The sequence below is a fragment of the Saccopteryx bilineata genome, chromosome 12 (genome assembly GCF_036850765.1).
Source record: "Saccopteryx bilineata isolate mSacBil1 chromosome 12, mSacBil1_pri_phased_curated, whole genome shotgun sequence".
Classification (NCBI taxonomy): domain Eukaryota; kingdom Metazoa; phylum Chordata; class Mammalia; order Chiroptera; family Emballonuridae; genus Saccopteryx; species Saccopteryx bilineata.
In genome coordinates, this window is record NC_089501.1 from 39329942 (window position 1) to 39348461 (window position 18520).

Below are 18520 nucleotides of genomic sequence, written 5' to 3' on the forward strand. Positions count from 1 at the left end.
TTGAGACATGGATTATTTCGCTTGAGAATTTTAGGATACTCAGTGTATGTTTATTTCACCCCTTGAAGATTAGTGCCTAACTTATTTACACAATAATTTAAACTGACAAATGTCAACTACTTCAAATTTTATCGTTCAATTTGTTGTATCTCTAGTGATAGATACATTGCCTTCTCTGGAAGCTGCCTCTTCTTCATTTTTCTTCTCCTCCTTCTCCTCCTCCTCCTCTTCCTTCTTCTTCTTCTTCTTTTCTTCTTCTTTCTTCTGCTTCCTCTGCTTCCTTTGCTTCTTCTGCTTCTATAATGTATCAAAGACTTTTGGTTAAAAATGATGAGGTTGTGGAGATGTAAAATATGCTACTAGGATGATATTTTGTATACAGAGGTTCATCTAGATTGTATACTTATTTATAGGTGTAAAACAGAAACACATAGTAAAAATGTGCTCCCTGTTATGAAAGCAATTTACATTTTTATTTTCTAAGTCTAACTTCTAATATGTTACTCCGTCATCAAAGATCATAGTGCTTTAGAATAATATATTAAATATTTAGCTATTTGAATTCTGTTGAATATCTTTGGATTGTTACATAAAATATTTGTCTTTGACACTTTAAAAATCAAATTTTTAGTTCCTCTCCAGTGTTTTAGTAAGAGTATAGTTACCCTGTCATTCAAATTAGGGGAGAATTCAAAAAAATTTTTTGAATGGGTCCATATAGATCCTCTGAGTATTTCCCCCCTTTTTCTCCTAAAGAGTGTGTCTTTAGGAGAGTAGGGCTAGTCTCATCTGTATCTTAGTTTGTGACATTTTATAAATGTACATACGGAAACTTTATTTGGTCTTCTCTTTTCTGTGTGAGTCAGTTCTGAGGATGTCATTTCTGAGAAATGGGCGTGGGGCATTTGCCCGGAAAAGTCAGGGAAACTAGTGGTTGGTACAGGGACACTGACATCTGGACACTACACTCTAGAACTCTCTCTTGAGTATCCAGAAGTCTCCACGTTTTCCTTATTCTGCTTTTGTCACTTTCAGAACACTAGTACTGATCATGCTGATAAGAGTTCCCTTGCTCTTCTCTTTTGAGAAGACCTACAAATAAGCAGGCTGTTGCTGCTTTTTCCTGGTAAAGATCAGCCTTGTATCAGTATATAAGATATTTGCAGCTCTAATAGTAACGTATCGTTCTTGTCTTAGTGTAAGAACCCTTTAAACCTAAGCGTCTTCTTGAGGGAGAGACTGTGGTAGTCTCTGCTGTTTCACAGAGTTTTTATTGAATTCAGTCTTCGGATATGTGCACGGGGATTGCCTGTTTGCACATGTCTCTGGTCACAGTCATCCAGCACTCTGGGTGGTAGTTGGAAGTTTGCCCAGCTGAGAAAGATTGCTCTCTCTCTCTTTCACTCTCTCTATTTATTTTTCTTGCGGTGCTGGTGGTGGTGCTGGTGGTTTCCTTTGTTTTGTATTTATGTAAAATGTTTGTTTGTTGCTGCTGAAGGATCTCTCCATGTGGCCCCAGAGCCCTCACAGATCGGGTCCCCTGGTCAGTTTCTGTCTGTGCCCGCACTCCATTTCTGATGATTGGTCTTTATGCTGCTGTCAGTGCTTTGGTTGATCTGAAGTGCACAGATTAATGTTATTTAGAAGTTTTGGGATTGCCATTAGTTTGCTAGTGTTTGAAATTAAGAGTGTCTGTGCAGAAATCTGAGTTGGGCATAAATCTACTTGGAGGTAGAACAAATTCTGCTAGAAATCTCATAAAGCCATTTGCCCCTGGGGACATGTTGGGTTTTAGGAATAAATGATGAAAATAGTTTAAAAGCTTGTTAAATTTCGCGTAGATCCGCATATGTAAAACACATGCTATTTTAAATACTGATATGAAAATAAGTTGGGAATGAAATGGAAAGAAAAAGGGTGTGCAAATCCAAAAAGAAATAACCATATTGTATACTGTTTCCTAACAGGTTTTTGCTCTTTTCTTTGTTAGTGGAATCTCTTTCTATCTATGATTTAAATGCATGCTAACAATTTTGATATTTGAGTAAGTCAAATAGCCTTTTAGGAGATACATATTCTATTTCAGGGTTGTTGGTTTTTTTTCCTTCCCTGCTCTATGCCCTGATACAAAGAGTAAACTTGGTTATATTAAGAGCAACATTCCATTTGTGATGGTGTCATTTTTAAAAGCATTATATACTTATGACAAAATTCTGCACACAGCTCGAGAAATATGTTTCATATGGACATATCTGTCACACTTAACTTTTATTGGTATACTGAATAGCTATGTAATGCAAAAAGCAAAATCACATTTTTGCCTTGGCATGATGTTCATAATAGCAGAGCAAAGAATAGATCATGGGGCTTGAACTTTTTCCTTTAAAGCAATTACTTAAAACTTGGTGGGAGAGAGTCATTTTCTGAGTACCAGTAATAACATCAAATGACGCATTTAAAAGTAACTGGTTATTACTCACATTTTTAGTAGTTTCACTTCAGATTTATTTCACAAACAAGAGAATTCCCCATGTGGAAACAAGTCTGAATGGCTCTTAGAGTTATCAATGAAATCAAAGAAAATTTTTTTTATCCTCCCCATCATTGCACTGTTAAAACCTTTTCAGAAAGAAAACAGTTGGTCACACATATTTTGTTTTGTGCCTCGTGTTGTCTTGTACACCTATCCCCTTTTGTTTTCATGGGTAGGCTCCAAATTGGAATATGAATCCCGGGATCCATTCAGGATCCAGACAATCTGAGAGCTAAGTTCTGCATTTTGGGGCAGGGAGGCCTCCAGGAAGTGGGAGTGAGCTTCACTTCAAACCGTGTGAGGGATGGTGGAAGGGAGGATGCTGATTAAAATAATAAACAACCGTTGGAAAGAGCAGTGGATTACCGCACCACTGTCAGATCGGCGAGGGGAGCCGCTGGAGCTGCCGCCCCTGCTCCCCTGCCACAAACTCTGCAAATGATCCCCTGCCTGAGATCCGCTGCTCCAACTTTTCTCCGGACAGATAGAGCAACTTTCAAACAGCTTAGTTCTGTTGCACTGACAGCATCCCTTAGGCATAGCCTGACCTAGGGAAATGGACTGAAACTAGCTTGGTGGTTACCATAGCAACGCAGGCTGCCGGTGTCTGGGAGAATGCAAACCGGTGGCCTCTTGTCCCGTGTTGGGTTGTTTCTTCAGACAAGAGTACACTCCTTGCTGTTCGAACTCTACTTAAGTCATGCTCTTTGAAAACTGGCTCCTGGCTCTTTACCCAGGATTTTTTTTTCTTTTTCTTTCTGAAACCAGTCTGAATGGAGGAAGTTGGTAATACTTGGCTTTTTTTTTTTTTTTTTTTTTTTGCCTTCTCTCATGCAAGTTTCCAGGATATAGCTTCTTTTTGCTGTGTGTAACTGAGACCAAACTTTGAGCTTGGGGCCCAGGAGAGACTAACTGTGGGCTGCAGGTCATTAGCAAGGTGAGCAAAGGGGAATCCCGGGCTTCCCAGAGAAAAAGGAGACCATGCCAGCCTCGTGGAATACAGATCCTAGAAATTGTAGAAGCAGGTCTATTCCTTGGGAATTCCAAAGTCCATGAAGAAACGGACCCTCGGTGAAGTGGCTAAAATGTCCCAGCGCAAGCTGCTGCTCCTCATGGACCATAGCTCAAGGGCAAGGCTTGTAAAGGATTTTACAGAGGATTTTAAAGTATAGCCAGAAAAGATACGGTTTTTGGAAGTTAAACGCTGTTGTCTGAAGGAAGTTTGCTGGAAAGATGTAAACTTCAAGGGCTACTGGACGATGATTGGTCTGAACTTCAGCTTACGGGAATTGCTGACCAAATTTGAAAAGGTATGCAGAAAGCTGACTTCATGTATGTTTCTCTTCTTCTCTTTCCTCCTTTTCTATTCTTTCTTTTTAACTATACATTTAGATGGTATCTATTCTGTTGACTTTGATTATTTAATATAATGTCTAAGATATACTTGATTTAATAACCTCTTTAAATTTTTGTGGGGTTTTTTTTGTCAACTAAAGAGCAAATTAGCAATCCTTTCCTTTGGTCAGGAGGGCTTCTCATGATGCTTGTCAGTTTTAGAATTCCACATCAGAAGAGATCTTTTGTACTTGAGTCGGCTGGTAATTTAACTGAACGTTATTTTGGAGGAGAAAAAAAAAAGAAAGAAAAGAATAGCAACAACACTGGGTTTTCATGCCAAAGTCTGACTTCATCAGGCATGGTTCTGTTTTCCTCACCCTCGGGTTCATCTCCCGGCAGTGCCAGCTCTGCCTTTTCCAGCCTTCTTCTCCTGAAGGTTCGGTTCTGAGATTGGGAGAAGATGCCTCACAGTGACGATGGCACATCTGATCTTAAACCTCCTCCCTCCACCCCGAGTGTGTCTGTTTTAAACACGAAGTGCTTGCATGCACTGTGGAGATTTAATGCTTGGGTCATTAATTTTGCATTTAGTTCTTTTTTCCATAGGAAAGTTCTTGGCACACTCTAGGATTGAGTCTAGCCTGCCAAATGCTACCTTACATTTAGAGTTAAACAAAACAGAAAACCTCAATGTGCAGCTCCTGGGCTCCCACCCGCCTTACACTTTGGATGCCAAGCACCTATCTTCTTTCAACTTCGAGCCTTTAAAGAAAAAAAGAGAAAGAGGCAGAAGATTCTAAATATGTGCGTAAATCAATGACTTACCCATTGTTAAAGATGTGCTCAGTGGCTTCCACGTGAATGCCCTATGGTTCATTACAAGTACAAAGAATAAGCAAGACTGGATGGAGTCATTAAAGGAATCGTGGGCCTTTTCTTACAAAATGACAGTTGCCAGAGAAGAAAGGTGTAATACAACCACATCATTTGAAAGTTTTTTCCAAAAACAATTGCAGTTATTGCTTGCCTCCTGATGATGGAAACAGTATCTGGGCAAAATATGGAGAAGAAAGAATTGAACTTCTGGTTGGATGCACCCTCCCCTCCCCCGACTCTCCGGCAACCCCACTGTAGAAGTAGGGATTGTAACACCGGGTGCACTTTGACCTCTCACTTTAATATCTTGTTAAGCACCTCAATTCCTGAGAGTAAAAGGATGGTGCCCAAGTCTACTTGTTCACCATTTGAAAGGCGTGCAGGAGGGAGAGAATGTCTTCTTTATGGCAGCTGGTAACAGCAGGTGACAAACTTTATGACCATAAAGAGGTCTGTTAGCTGGGTTTGTGTAGATCTGTCTGTTTCCTCCTAAAAAGGTATAGGGCATATGTTACATGAATAATTCATTACTTAGACCCCTGGAGAGGCAGTAATTGTGGGCAATAGTTGGACTTTTGTATTGTAATTGCAGCTAGTAGGCTTAAAAGCCTAGGTCAGATACCCGAGGTTAGGAACCTGCCTCCGCCTTTTGGCCATTGTATGGACAATGTGACAAGTTTTGGTCATGTGCTTGTGTTCCTCTTTTAACTCCCAAATCTTAGTATCTGCATATTTCTTATTCTTGTTTTAGTAGTTGCACTGACAGTATAAGAAGTCTATTGGCTTATTCCTGTGAAAAGCTTGATTGGGAACTTTTTTTTTTTTTTTAGACAAAGAGCCAATTTAAAGAAATCATCCTGCTGCAATTCACAGCCTGAAGTTCTCCTTACATGTTTATTTTTGTGGTAGACGCCTTTATAAAAATCTACGTGAAACTTAATCTCTTTGCCATATTTCATTTGTAGGAAGTTGTCAAACATGAATGTATTTTTCTTTACCTCAAGTATTTTAAAAAACTCTCTGTGTGTTTTCACAAAAGCCGTCTCATGTATTCAGCCCTTGCCACGTTGATTCATTGCCAGGAAAAGTGGCAGTACAGAAGGGTACCAGTGCCTCACACCTCTCAGATTCAACTCCTACCTTCCCCCAACTCTGAAGGCAGTAGGGCCATTTCTAGGGAATGGCCACAGCTTCCTGCGGGAATGCGGGAACCACGTGATCCCTTCAGAAGCTGAGTAACCATCTTCCCTTAGTCCCTTTACTCTCCGTTTCCTTAGTCCTGTCTTTTCTCAGTATTAGTGATCTGCTTCTAGAGAGAAACCTACCCTTAGTGACTTCACACTTTTCATATCAGTAGTTGTAATAGTTTAAGCCTGATGTTTAGGTTGCCGTGGTCAAAAAGGTAATTTTGCTGTATTCTTGAAGCCATTTCAGTCTTTAAGAAAACTGTAGTCCAAGGTTGGGATATATGGTGGGTCTCCCAATGATGGTTAATCTGCAGAGTTGTAGACTGGTCAGATCATTGCAATGCTCAGATGACAGCAAACCTTCAGCCTAACTTCAAGATGGCAGTTTGTCTGGGAGGTCAATTCTAGTCGATATAACTGACTGACTTTTAGAAAAATCCAGTGGCTTTGTGAATTATGTGGGGTGTTTGTCTCTAAGTAAATGTTTGGTACATGATTGAAATCTGTATTTGATTACCCAGTCCTCAAACATGTGGTGTATGGCTTGTGGTTTGGTAGCATAAACAGGAAAGGCAAGTTGTACTTGGTCCTCATTCTTAATCTCCTTGAACCAGAAAAGGCAATGCTGAGAAGCCTTATGATCCAGGAGTCAGGAAACATTCTCTACTGTTTCCTCAAGGTGATGGCGCATCAAGGATCAGAAAAGCCCAATTGATAGGAACCGTGTGTAACCCAGTGTAGTCCTAAAGAGGAGGTTGAGACAAACTTCTCAGCGCAAAAGAATGACCTTGTACCTGCCAGCAAGCAGGTCCTAACCATGAGGGGTGAGCACCGGGACAGCGTATCCATGCAACTACCTGAAGAGTTCAAACAAAAAGTTGACTTAACACAGAAAGCTGCTCCAGCAATGCACTTCTCTGAAACCCAGCCCGTGAATTGGTTTTGTTGCCATTTGACTTGAATGAGTTAAGTTTCTGCTTGAGATTACTTCATAAAGTAAATATCTTATGGCTTTGGTGGATTTTAATGTACTGGCATACTTGAGCCATTTGCATCGGGTACAGTTCCATTTATTTAGTAGTCAAAGAGGATAGCGTAATAGACAATTTTAACTCAGTGACATTGTGAGTGACTGTTGCCTTTTATTAATGTATGCTGTTCTGCTACTAGATAATTAATGATAATGGTAGTTCTTTATGCGCGCGCGCATGTGTGTGTGTGTGTGTGTGTGTGTGTGTGTGTGTGTGGATATGAACAGTACTACTCTTTCTGTGGCTCATTTGGAGAAGCCGTTTCCCACAGCGACAACCCAGAGGGAGACCACTCAGTGCTACATTTCCTTTGTGGCTTTTACCTCCTTTACAATGACTGACTTAAAATGATAATTTAAAGCTATATTTTACTGCTCAACTTGTAACATCTAATTTTAAAACAAATGCGTCCTTGAATATGCAGTAAACTTCAAATTTCAGAGTCTGTTCATTCGTTCAGTATTTAGTAAATATTTGTGCAGTGCCTGTGGCAGCAGTGGGCTGAGTGTAGAGATGGAGTGGAGAACACAGGGACCTCACCTCACCGAACTTCTAGTCTAACAGGAGGACAAAGACATTAAACAAGGGAGTTTCTCAGTACAGGTATTTGATTTAGCAAGGTAAAGGGAGCTATAACAATAACAGGTAGCCCATACTTCAATTGGAAGTCTTTCCTGAAGAAATTACATTTAAACTGGGATTTAAAAGATGAGTTTAATATAAGGGAGTAACTGAGACTGTTTGTGTGTGTGTGCGCGCGTACGCGCATGTGCACGCATGCACGCATAAGCACAATGGGGAACAAATTGAAAGCTTCCTGGGCAATAGGCACTACGTTTTACACAGGTGAGGAGGTGAGGAATCGGATACCCCAGGACTGTAGATTTAAACATTTACATGCAAAATCCTTTACTAGGTTTTCAGACCTGTTCAATTTTAATTATATTATCTGGTTTTGATAATTAAGATGGGACAAAAGTTCGGCCCCATGAAATATTTAATAACTATTCTTAAGAAACTTGTGACCCTGGCCAGTTGGCTCAGTGGTAGAGTGTCAGCCCAGTGAGTGGAAGTCCCGTGTTTGATTCCTGGTCAGGGCACCCAGGAGAAGCACCCATCTGCTTCTCCACTCCTTCCCCTCTACTTCTCTATTTCTCTCTTTCTTCTTCTGCAGCCAGAGTTGGCCCTGGGCGCTAAAATAGCTTCGTTGCTGAGCAATGGAGCGGCGGCTCCAAATGGGCAGAGCAATGCAGGGTAGGGGGCTTGCTGGATGGATCCTGGTCAGAGTGCACGTGGAAGTCTGTCTCTCTGCGCCTCCCCACCTCTCACTTAACAGTAAAAGGGAAAAAAAGAAACTTGCGTTCGTATATAGATCAAACCTGCTTATATAAAGTGCACCTTGGAAGGAAAGACACTGTATTTTAATTTAATAAGATTTTAGTGTGTTTTAGTAACAATTGGTATAGAGTCAAGGATTTGGTACTTTTTGCTGTGAGAAATATTTTTGTTAATAGCAGTGTTTGCTATGCTAGAATTTAAAACGTAGTTGTTTATCTACTGATTCTTTATCATTGCAAATGGGCTTGTACAAATTATCTTGAAAAGTACATTTAACTGTAAACTTACTCTACTTAGTAATTTAACATTTTTTCTCTCTTGTCTAACATATATTTAAAATCACAGAAAATGGGAATAAATATTACCAACATTGATTTCTTATTTAATAAATGCTGCTGCAGACCAGGTGGTAATACATAATTATTAATAAAGTGGTTTAAATCTATGAGATTATTGAAAGAAAATGTAGCTTATAAAATTAATTCAATAAGTTCATTGAATTTAATAAATTAATTTTAGTTATTGACTAATTAACCATAATAACTCACCAGAAGTCTACACAGTGTCTCAAAGTTTATTTAGATATTACATAATGACCCTTGATGATGATATCTGATTATGGTGTTATTTTTTAGCTAATAATTCCCTTTTTAAAAAACTGTTATGATTCCTCATTTTCAAAACCTAAAGCTCTGGCCAGAATCACGCTGAGCACCTGATAATCAATTCTAAACTGTCTCTGAAGTCTGGTGTGACTTTTGAAAGGAACAGTGGATTTCCTGTCCCTGAATGGTTGGCATTGTTGACTTAGCCTGCCCCTCGGGATACCGCAGGGAAGTGGTTGCTGACCTCACTTTTTCACCTTCAGGAAAGGGGTCAGGATTCCTTCAGAGAAAACTCTGCTATGTGCATGCAGGCTTAGGTAAATATGCCATGCAAAAATAAACCAAAATGATGTCAACAAGGCCCAAAGAGGATGAATCTATTTTAACACCAGTTTAGCTGTTGAAGACTTCCTGCTGGTCCTCTTCCAAATCTCTGTGTCCTCTCAGAGGCTTCAAACAGTTCTTCTGTTCATCATAACCTAAGAAATATTTGTGCTTACAAAATTAGGGCTACTACTTGATTATAGGTCATTATGAAGAAATAAAATGTATGGTAATATACAACATAAAGTGTTTACCTATACTAACTCTGTGCATTGTATCACTAAAAAGATGCTTAGTTAAGGGCAAAATTGGTATTTAAATACCAAGTATTAAATAATTACATAAACAAATAAATGTTTTCCTTTATTTGTGACTTTATTTTGTCCAGGGTAGTGGGTGTTGTATACAAAAAGTCTAACTTGTGAACAGTGAACCAACGTGAGCTTTTATGACTGTCTCCTGGAAGTTTCTTATGAAAGGGTGAATTTTAGGCTTTTGACGGTGTTTTTACTTAGAGAAAAATATGTAGTTCTTTTATTCTAAACCATTGGCATTTCTTGCACATTATGTTTACATTATTTGAAGGTGCCTTTTAAGTCTTGCAAGTGAATCTTTAAAATATTCCTTCTGTTTTCAAGTATTAGTGTAACTACTCGAATACCTTGCTTCGGCCCCTCTGTGCACATGACTGGCTTATGTTACATGCTTGGAAGAGCATTGCTTTCTGCTTCTAGATGGATTACACTCCCATAACTAATTATCAATAACCATTTTGTGCTGTGTAACGTTCAGAAAGGCTTGCAGAGGGCAGGGGTAGGTGTTACGAGGGCATGTCTCCCAGCTGTGCCGTGAGAGTAAACCCTCTCTCATAGAACTTTAATTTATTTTAATGCTACATCAGGGTCATAATCTGACAGCTTCCCATGCTGACGTCTCAATTTTTAAAACCAGCGCAGCATTGCACAGTGATCTATGAAGGAGCGTGATTCATTAATTGCATGTAATTCTAAATTCCAATGAAAAGCTTAAGCAAGACTTTGCAGTGCAGGCTTCTAAATAATTTTAGGCTTCCCATGTTAAAGTTTTTAAATGAAGAGATTAAACAAACTGATTAATAATAATTTCCTTCTAATTATTTCATTATCTGATTTTTTTTGTGTGTGTGTGTGTGTGTGTGTGTGGCACTGGAGTTGCTAATATGCCAGTCAGTCAAGAGGAAATTATTCATATTTATTTATGCATTGATTACACCCATCCGTCTGTCTGTCTATCTATCTAACTATCATCTACCTACCTACCTACCTATCTGTTATCTCTTTGTATCTATTTTATATTAGACTCAGAGCCTGTGAAGGATATTGAAGAAATATTAAGATGATTTTCTTTCTTTAGGCGCTCTTGCTATATTTTCCCAAATAAATATGCCACCAAATGTTAAACAGAATGATGTATTCTGATTTCCTTTTCTTTGATCGCTTTCTCATTGTTGATTTTCTTTTGAGGAGGCTCATGTGTATAAGGATTTTCCATGCACTGAAAGTCATGTTCCAGCATGAATATATATATGATCAAGGATGTGCTCTTAACCAAAACATTCTACAAATCCTTGTAGTCCTGACTGGGTCAGTGATGCAGTTCTGTTTTACTCCATCCCTCACTGTGGCTGGTTTGGAAAGGGCCTTAGCTGATCTGGTGTGAGGCGCCAAACTTGCCTTCATGCAGTGATAGCTGAATTTCCTTATGTGTGAATCTTAGAGGAGTATTACGGGTCTTCATGCACTTCTGTCTTCCTAGGTCTTTTGGATACGGAAGGAAGCAGACAGATTAGGCTACTTCAGGAAGTTGCAGTTTGACTTTGCCCTGTGCTTTTAGATGTGAGCCATGGACAATGATGTTCAGGGATTTATACAGGAAGTTTGAGGGCAGAACCTTTGTGACATTATAGAGCCAAGACCTGCCTTGTTCACTGTGTCATTGGGCTTCTTGAGACAAATGACTTTCACACATCTATCTATACAGCATGAATTTGAATCTGGTGGTTTTTAATACGCACTTTAGATGTCCTTAAAATGCATTTCAGGACACAAAAATAGAACAGCTCCGTCCTAAAGAACAGGACTGTGTTGTTCCAGACATGACACGCAAGAACCTTTCAGCAGAACCTTCCTTCCTTTCTTTCTTTCTTTCTTTTTTTTTTTCAACTGAGAATTTCTCTTTGAAGCATTCCAAGCTAAGAAGATCAAGAGATGGCCACTTTTCATGCATAACGTTGCAACCTGAGAACTTGAATCAGTATCTGGCTCTGTTCCACTCCTCTCCTCAGTGTCTGCTCTGCACTCTCTGGGATGGGGTGCCAGTGAAATGCAGAGGAATCCATAACCTCAGAGTTTTTGTCCAGTGGTTAACCCTAAGCCTGGCTGTACCCAGATCTTGTTCTGCAGCTGAACCAACCTTAGCTCTTTCGTTAGGGCCAATCATCTCAGAGACCATGGCTTTGCAAATGTGGAACATAAATTTTGCAAACGCTGTCTATTAGACTGTGTCCATCTCTCCCACTTCTCAAATATGACCCTATTAGTGTCATGTTGGACATCACAGGTCTCCTGTGAAACTATCGTTCAGCTATTCTTCCCCTTAACTTTATGTACGTGATGCCTTCCTACCATGCTGATTGGACGAGGTGAAGAAGGCCTTTGCATGCATCCTCCTGGTTGGTATAGGTGTGTAGATGCTTGAAGAACAGCCGCCTGGAAGCTAGCTCCTAAGCCTTGGTTCTTCATGAATTACACAGTCTGCATATCAAGATTGACTTTCAATGAATAAAAGTTTTCTGAGATTTCAAAGACTATGTATTAAAACCTTTACGCCACTCATTTAAAAACAGAGAAGCTTCAGAAGAGTGAGGCTTATACAGGGAGACCGAAGATGAGCAGGGTAATGAAACTATAGTATTTAAGAGTTTGGTCTCCCTTCACTAATTCAGATTCATTGCCTGGAATATACATTTTTTAATTTTTGGAGAAAGTTGCCTTAATATTTATTGCCAAGAAATGCCATGGAGACCTACCCCACACCTTCATGGCCCCCTCTGGTGTTGGCTTTCTGTTTGGAAGTTCACACTCATTTGTTGAATAATAACAGCTGTCACATTAAAATTAGCTACAACTAGATCGCTTCCATTTTATTCGGGAAGAAAAGATGATTGCCAAATTAATATAGATAATTGTGCCAACAGCCTTATAATGAGAGACTATTAAAAAAGACCTATATTTAAAATTTTAAAATTTTTATACTTATCAAATTATGAAAAGAAACTATTATTTGTAGAAATTTGGAAACTCTGAGAAGTATCAAGAAGTAAACTGAAATCACCATTGATCCTCTTACACAGAGATTATTTTGATTTATTGCTTACAGTTTTTTAATGTATGTGTATGCAGTGATATAGAAATACATATGCTCAATTTAAACACCTGCTTTAAAATTAACATAATATATAGTTTTTAAACTATATTTTAAACTTAATATTACCATTAATGTGTTATAATAGTTTTCACTTTTTTCCCAGTTTTATTGAGAAATGTTTGACACACATTGTTGTATAAGTTTAAGGTATGCAATGTGATGGTTTGATTTAGAGATATCATGAAATGATTACCATCCTTGGTTAAGCTAACGTCTACCTTCTCATATACATACAATAAAAAGAAAAGAAAGGAAAGAAGGAGAGTTTTTGCCTTGTGATGAGGACTCCTACAATTTGCTCTCTTAACAACTTTCCTATATATCATAGAGCAGTGCTAGCCATCATCATTGTATTGTACAGGACACCCCTAGCATTTAGTTATTGTGTACCGGAAGTTTGTACTTTGTGACTACCTTCCTCTGATTTCTCCTCTCCCCTCTTTCAGCTATGATAATCCCAAAAAGTCTGATTTCTCTTTTTTTTCTCAATCCCTCCAGCTCCCGGATTTCTTTTTCTATCAGTTTGTTTGTTTGTTTTAGATCCCACATGAGATTGTACAGTATGTGTCTTTCTTTGTCTGTCTTATTTCACTTAGCATATTGCCATCAAGTCCATCCATGTTGTCATAAATGGTAGGATTTCTTCATCTTTTTTATGACTGAATAACATTTTCTGTATATATACTGCTCACAGAAATTAGGGGATATTTTATTGCTTCATATTCATTTTGAAATATGCCCTAATTTATATTATTTTATTCATTCATCCACCAGTGGACACTTAGGTTGTTTCTGTACCTAGGCTATTGTAAATAACACTGCTATGAACAGGGAGGTTCAGAATTTTTTTTTGAGTTAGTGTTTTCATTTCCTTTGGATATATTCCCAGAATTAGAATTAGTTGATAGTTTATACTTTTTTACTTTAAAAACAGTGTGATAAATGTACTTATATATAAATCTTCCAAGGATAGGGAATTTTAACAGTTTTAAAGCTTTTGATACATATAGCCAAATGCTTCTTCAAAATCTGACCCAGTTTTTATTATTAATTTATAATAATGCTGATTTTACTTAAACTGCACTAAAATTTTACTTTATAACAATAAACAAATATTTTCCCATTTAATAGGACAAATATTATTTTGCCATTAGTTTTTATTTCTTAATAAGGACATTTTTATAAAAACAGTCTTTTAAATTTTTAGGAATAAATTTTATTAGATTGAGATAATTAACTAGTGAGTTTGTCTAAATGTAAAAAATAAAGCAATTAAAACGATGTGCTATTTGTGACCTCTGTAAAACTTTATTTTTAATTTTACTCTGCATACAATCCCAAGTAATGTTGACACTAATATCTAACCTTTGCATTATATCTCTTTGCTTTTTCCTCTTTAGGACATCCAGGCGGAAATTGATGCCCACAATGACATATTTAAAAGCATCGATGGGAACAGGCAGAAGATGGTGAAAGCCTTGGGAAATTCTGAAGAGGCTACAATGCTTCAGCATCGACTTGATGATATGAACCAAAGATGGAACGACTTGAAAGCAAAATCTGCCAGCATCAGGTCAGAATGGTCAATGTCAAAATAAATCTGACAGGAGCACAATGTTTTAGATTCTCGTATGGCAGGCGGAGAACAAGAAGCCTTACCATCATGCTACTGCCTCAAAAATACTCGTAAGATTTAAATGTCCGTTAATGTCCAGTGCCCTCTACTAACTGTCCCTGCCTATTCATAAATTTTCATATCATATTTTCAACCCAATAATACTATTAATAATGTGACCAATACCTGATAATTATTGTTTACCTTGACCAAGTACTATGTTAAGATCATTGCAAACATTAATTTATTTAGTATTTAGAAAATTCTACTAAAGTGAATAGTAAGTTTTTTTTTTTTAAGACGAGGAAACTGATGGCGGGGAAGAGGAAAGAGTCTGAATGGGAAGAGAGGCACTGGAAATAAAGCGGAGTCTCCACAGCCCCGTTTCTCAAGTAATTACTCCGAAGGGAAACGGAGGGAGAGAACACAGTGCTCTAACTATATTATTGCATGTACCAGTATCATAAGTTTATAACAGCTGGTGGGCACATCTATCTCTGTATTGACCTTTCTCTGCTTCCAAATAGATTGAATCTGCTTAAAAGTAATGAGGGATATAGTCTTCATTTTTATCTTTAAGAAATGTATGAAATAACTGTTATGAATATATTCATCATTACTGAGATGTTTATAAAAGATAAAATGGTTTATTATTCTCAGTTGTGGGCCCTCATATAGGAAACACACCTCAGAGAGAAGCAGTAGAGGATAGTGTTTCCTAATGTTATTCTTTGGAGGTAGACTTCCTGGGTTCAAACACTGGTTTTGCCACTTACCAGTGGTACTGTGGGCAGCTTCCTTAGCTTATTATAAATATTAGTCTTATTGATGACCATTCTGCTTATCACTAATCAGTTCAAAAACAGAAATTTGCCCTACCCCATCTTTTTCTATCTTTAATCACTAGTACTGGGGATTTCTGAGAAAGTCCCCGACAAGGCTGGATTCTGAACAAATATGAATTTATGGCCCAGAGAGAATGGCAGTGCCGTGTAAATTACTGATAGAGACCAGGTTGAAGGACAGATCTTAGAGGAAGAGTTAAATGGGGCTGTTCACCAAATCCCAGAATGAGGCAGAAATTACCAGCAGTCACTGGTCAAGGTGGCCTCCCATGTGGGAAGCCCTGCAAGGAAGAATGAAAGGAACTCAGTATCTGTAGAATGGAAAGAACTCAGTGTCTGTAGAATGGAAGGAACTCAGTATCTGTAGAATGGAAGGAACTCAGTATCTGCAGAATGGAAGGAACTCAGTGTCTGCAGAATGGAAGGAGCTCAGTATCTGTAGAATGGAAGGAACTCAGTGTCTGTAGAATGGAAGGAACTCAGTATCTGTAGAATGGAAGGAGCTCAGTATCTGCAGAATGGAAGGAACTCAGTGTCTGCAGAATGGAAGGAGCTCAGTATCTGTAGAATGGAAGGAACTCAGTATCTGTAGAATGGAAGGAACTCAGTATCTGTAGAATGGAAGGAGCTCAGTATCTGTAGAATGGAAGGAGCTCAGTATCTGTAGAATGGAAGGAACTCAGTGTCTGCAGAACTGCTCTCAGGAGGGAGTTAGGAGTGAGCTGAGCTAAGCACACCCGGTAATCCCGAGATTTACCAATCAGATTCCTCATTCCACCTCTGCCGGGACTGGGAGCATAAAGGGGCGGGGAGGAGGCTGGAGTGTGCTCTGTGAGGAGATCCCGACCCAGGGTGGGAAGTGTGTCCTGCAAATATGCAGACAGCCTATCTCCTGGCCACCTGCCTCCTTCAGTCCTCACCAAAAATGACGCCTGTGTGCACACTGTGAACTTCTGCTTCCTGTTCTTTCCTCTCATTCCTTTAAAGCACAGCCTACCCTTCACACTGTCTTCTCTTGTGAACAAATTCTCCTGTGCCTCACATTTCCGTAAGCTCTTCCACCACTTTTTTTTTCTTATGATTGAAAGCTGGCTTTTCTCTTAATTTCCTGCTTTACTTAAATGTAAAGTTTAATTTGCCCCCTTTCCTTACCTGGCAGCCAGTGGGAATATTATGCATATTTTTTTTTTATTCAGAAATTAAATTTAATGGGATGACATTGATTAATAGGAATACATATATTTCAGGTAAACATTGCTGTAGCATTTGAACTGTTAATTGCGTTGTGTGCCCATCACCCAAAGTCAAATATACTGTGACAGAAAATAATAGTCTGTGTATCTAACAACTGCGATGGCCCCCAAATTATCAGAGTGCCAGGCATAAACTCCTGGTATGGCGCCACAGAAGCATTGGCTGAGCAGGAACCCTGCCACGCAGCTGAGAAAGGAGAAATAGCAGCCTCTTCGCTATTTCTAAAGCATTGCTGCTCCATCTGTCCACTACCTCCCCTTAGACGTGAAGACACCCACTATTCCACCCTCTCACCGTCTAATCCCTGCTTGCTCCTCATCTATAGGGACCTCTTCTACTTTCCTCATTGACTTGGGCATCTGACTTCCCATTCATTCTCCATCTTTTTGTTTCTATTCTTGGTATCATTATCCATACTGATAACTTTTTATATTTTCACATTCAAGTTTCTATCTAAAAAAGTTTTTATCCCGATTCTGTTTCTGAGTCCCATAGACCTGGCCGTACCTAGATTCAGGTAACATCCCATGTCATCTCGGCATCCCAGAGATGATCTGTCTCCAGGAGACAAAGGGCAGGTTGTTCTCCAGAGCACATATTTTATTTTACTACCTCTCATCTGGCCATGTATATCTGGATGCCACTGATTTGCCATGTTAGTTAGCAAAGAGCCCTCTATTTTATCAAATCCCAATTGTTTACAATGTCATTGATAACTCAACTCTCCTTCACATTAAAGTTATGGATCTTATGAGAGGGGTACCTTCTTTCATTACCTTATTATATACCAGGATCATCTCTATACTGTTATATAACTTTATAGCTTTTGTCCTGTAGGTATAATTCCTCTACAATGATACAACTAGATTATTTTAAAGAAAACAAAACAAAAAAAACAACGCACATATTCTGATGTTTTCAGTTGTGGAATTCATAGCTTTCTTTTTATTTTTTCTTCTTTCTGAACCTGTCCATTTTTCTCTTATCTTAAACTCTTTCTTTTTTAGACTGAACAACCCCTTTTATCCAGCTGAGATTCTATCCTAAACTGTTTCAGTGATGTCAGGATCTAGAATTTCCTCTCCTCTTTGAATTTCCTGCCTACTTTTTAAATCGCTGACACTCTGATGACCACACCCTCTCTTTTCCCTGCTATTAATTCTTGGCTGCTTAGTGTTGCATTAGAAAGTGAAACATGATAACATTACTGTAGTTTGGCCCTTTTGACTTAAAACTGATATTACAATTCTGAAAGGTTTTCTATCATATTTGCTACCATGTCTATTTTAAAGATTTTGGTTTATTTAGCTCCCCAAACTCCTTCTCAGCAGGTGGTCTTGCTTCATTTCTCTGAGAGGCCATCTGATAAATGCCCCTTCTGTGAATTCTAAATTTTAAATTGTATTTTAATTGTGATAAAGTTAATATTGTCCTAATGGGGCATTTGCTCTAAGTTATTGCCAGTTTTAAAAAGAGAGTATCTGCCAAAGATCATAATAACAGTTAATATTTATTGAACATTTTTTATATGCCAGACCTATGCTTAGTGCTCCACAGGTATTGCCACCTTTGACCATGGTGTGGTCATTGCAACTATATAATAATATTTGGCTCAATACCCTGTCTAATAGCTTAAATATTATTTTGCAGTCTTCTTGGATGACTATATTGAAATGTTTTAAATACTAAAACCCAAGGTGCCAAGTATTCTTTTGTGATCCAAAAATAATACATTCAATTGTATATTATACTTAGAATAGCATAAGAGAAGATAACTAATGATTTGAAACTTCAGCCGGAAGACAGGCTCTTAGTAGCTTTGACAATATTTTTTTCTTTCTGGAAAAATGTGAATGGGAAATATACTAATATATTCAGTAATGGAAATGACATGGCTTAACTTTTTATATTACATTTCTTTAATTTAGGGTTATGTTAATTAAATATCTACTTTTTAGTTTAGTGATGTTTAATATAGGTTCTTATTAACATATGGTTTCCAAGGCCAGTGAAATTGTCAAATCTAATAAAAACAGACTTCAAAGACAAAATTCTGTCTTCCTATTCTTTTATGAGTCTCTTAAAAATTCAGGGCACCTTTTAAAAAGC

The 18520-nt window shown here is 38.3% G+C and overlaps 1 protein-coding gene across 7 annotated transcripts in view; it reads left to right on the plus strand.

Moving 5' to 3' along the window:
• The window catches only part of UTRN (utrophin), a 510071-nt gene that overhangs the window by 336175 nt on the left and 155376 nt on the right, over nt 1–18520 (plus strand). For all 7 annotated transcript variants that reach the window (XM_066248060.1, XM_066248061.1, XM_066248058.1 and 4 more), the window contains one exon: nt 14098–14270. In XM_066248060.1, coding sequence (XP_066104157.1) covers nt 14098–14270 — 173 coding nt within the window. The remainder of the gene's footprint in view (nt 1–14097; nt 14271–18520) is intronic.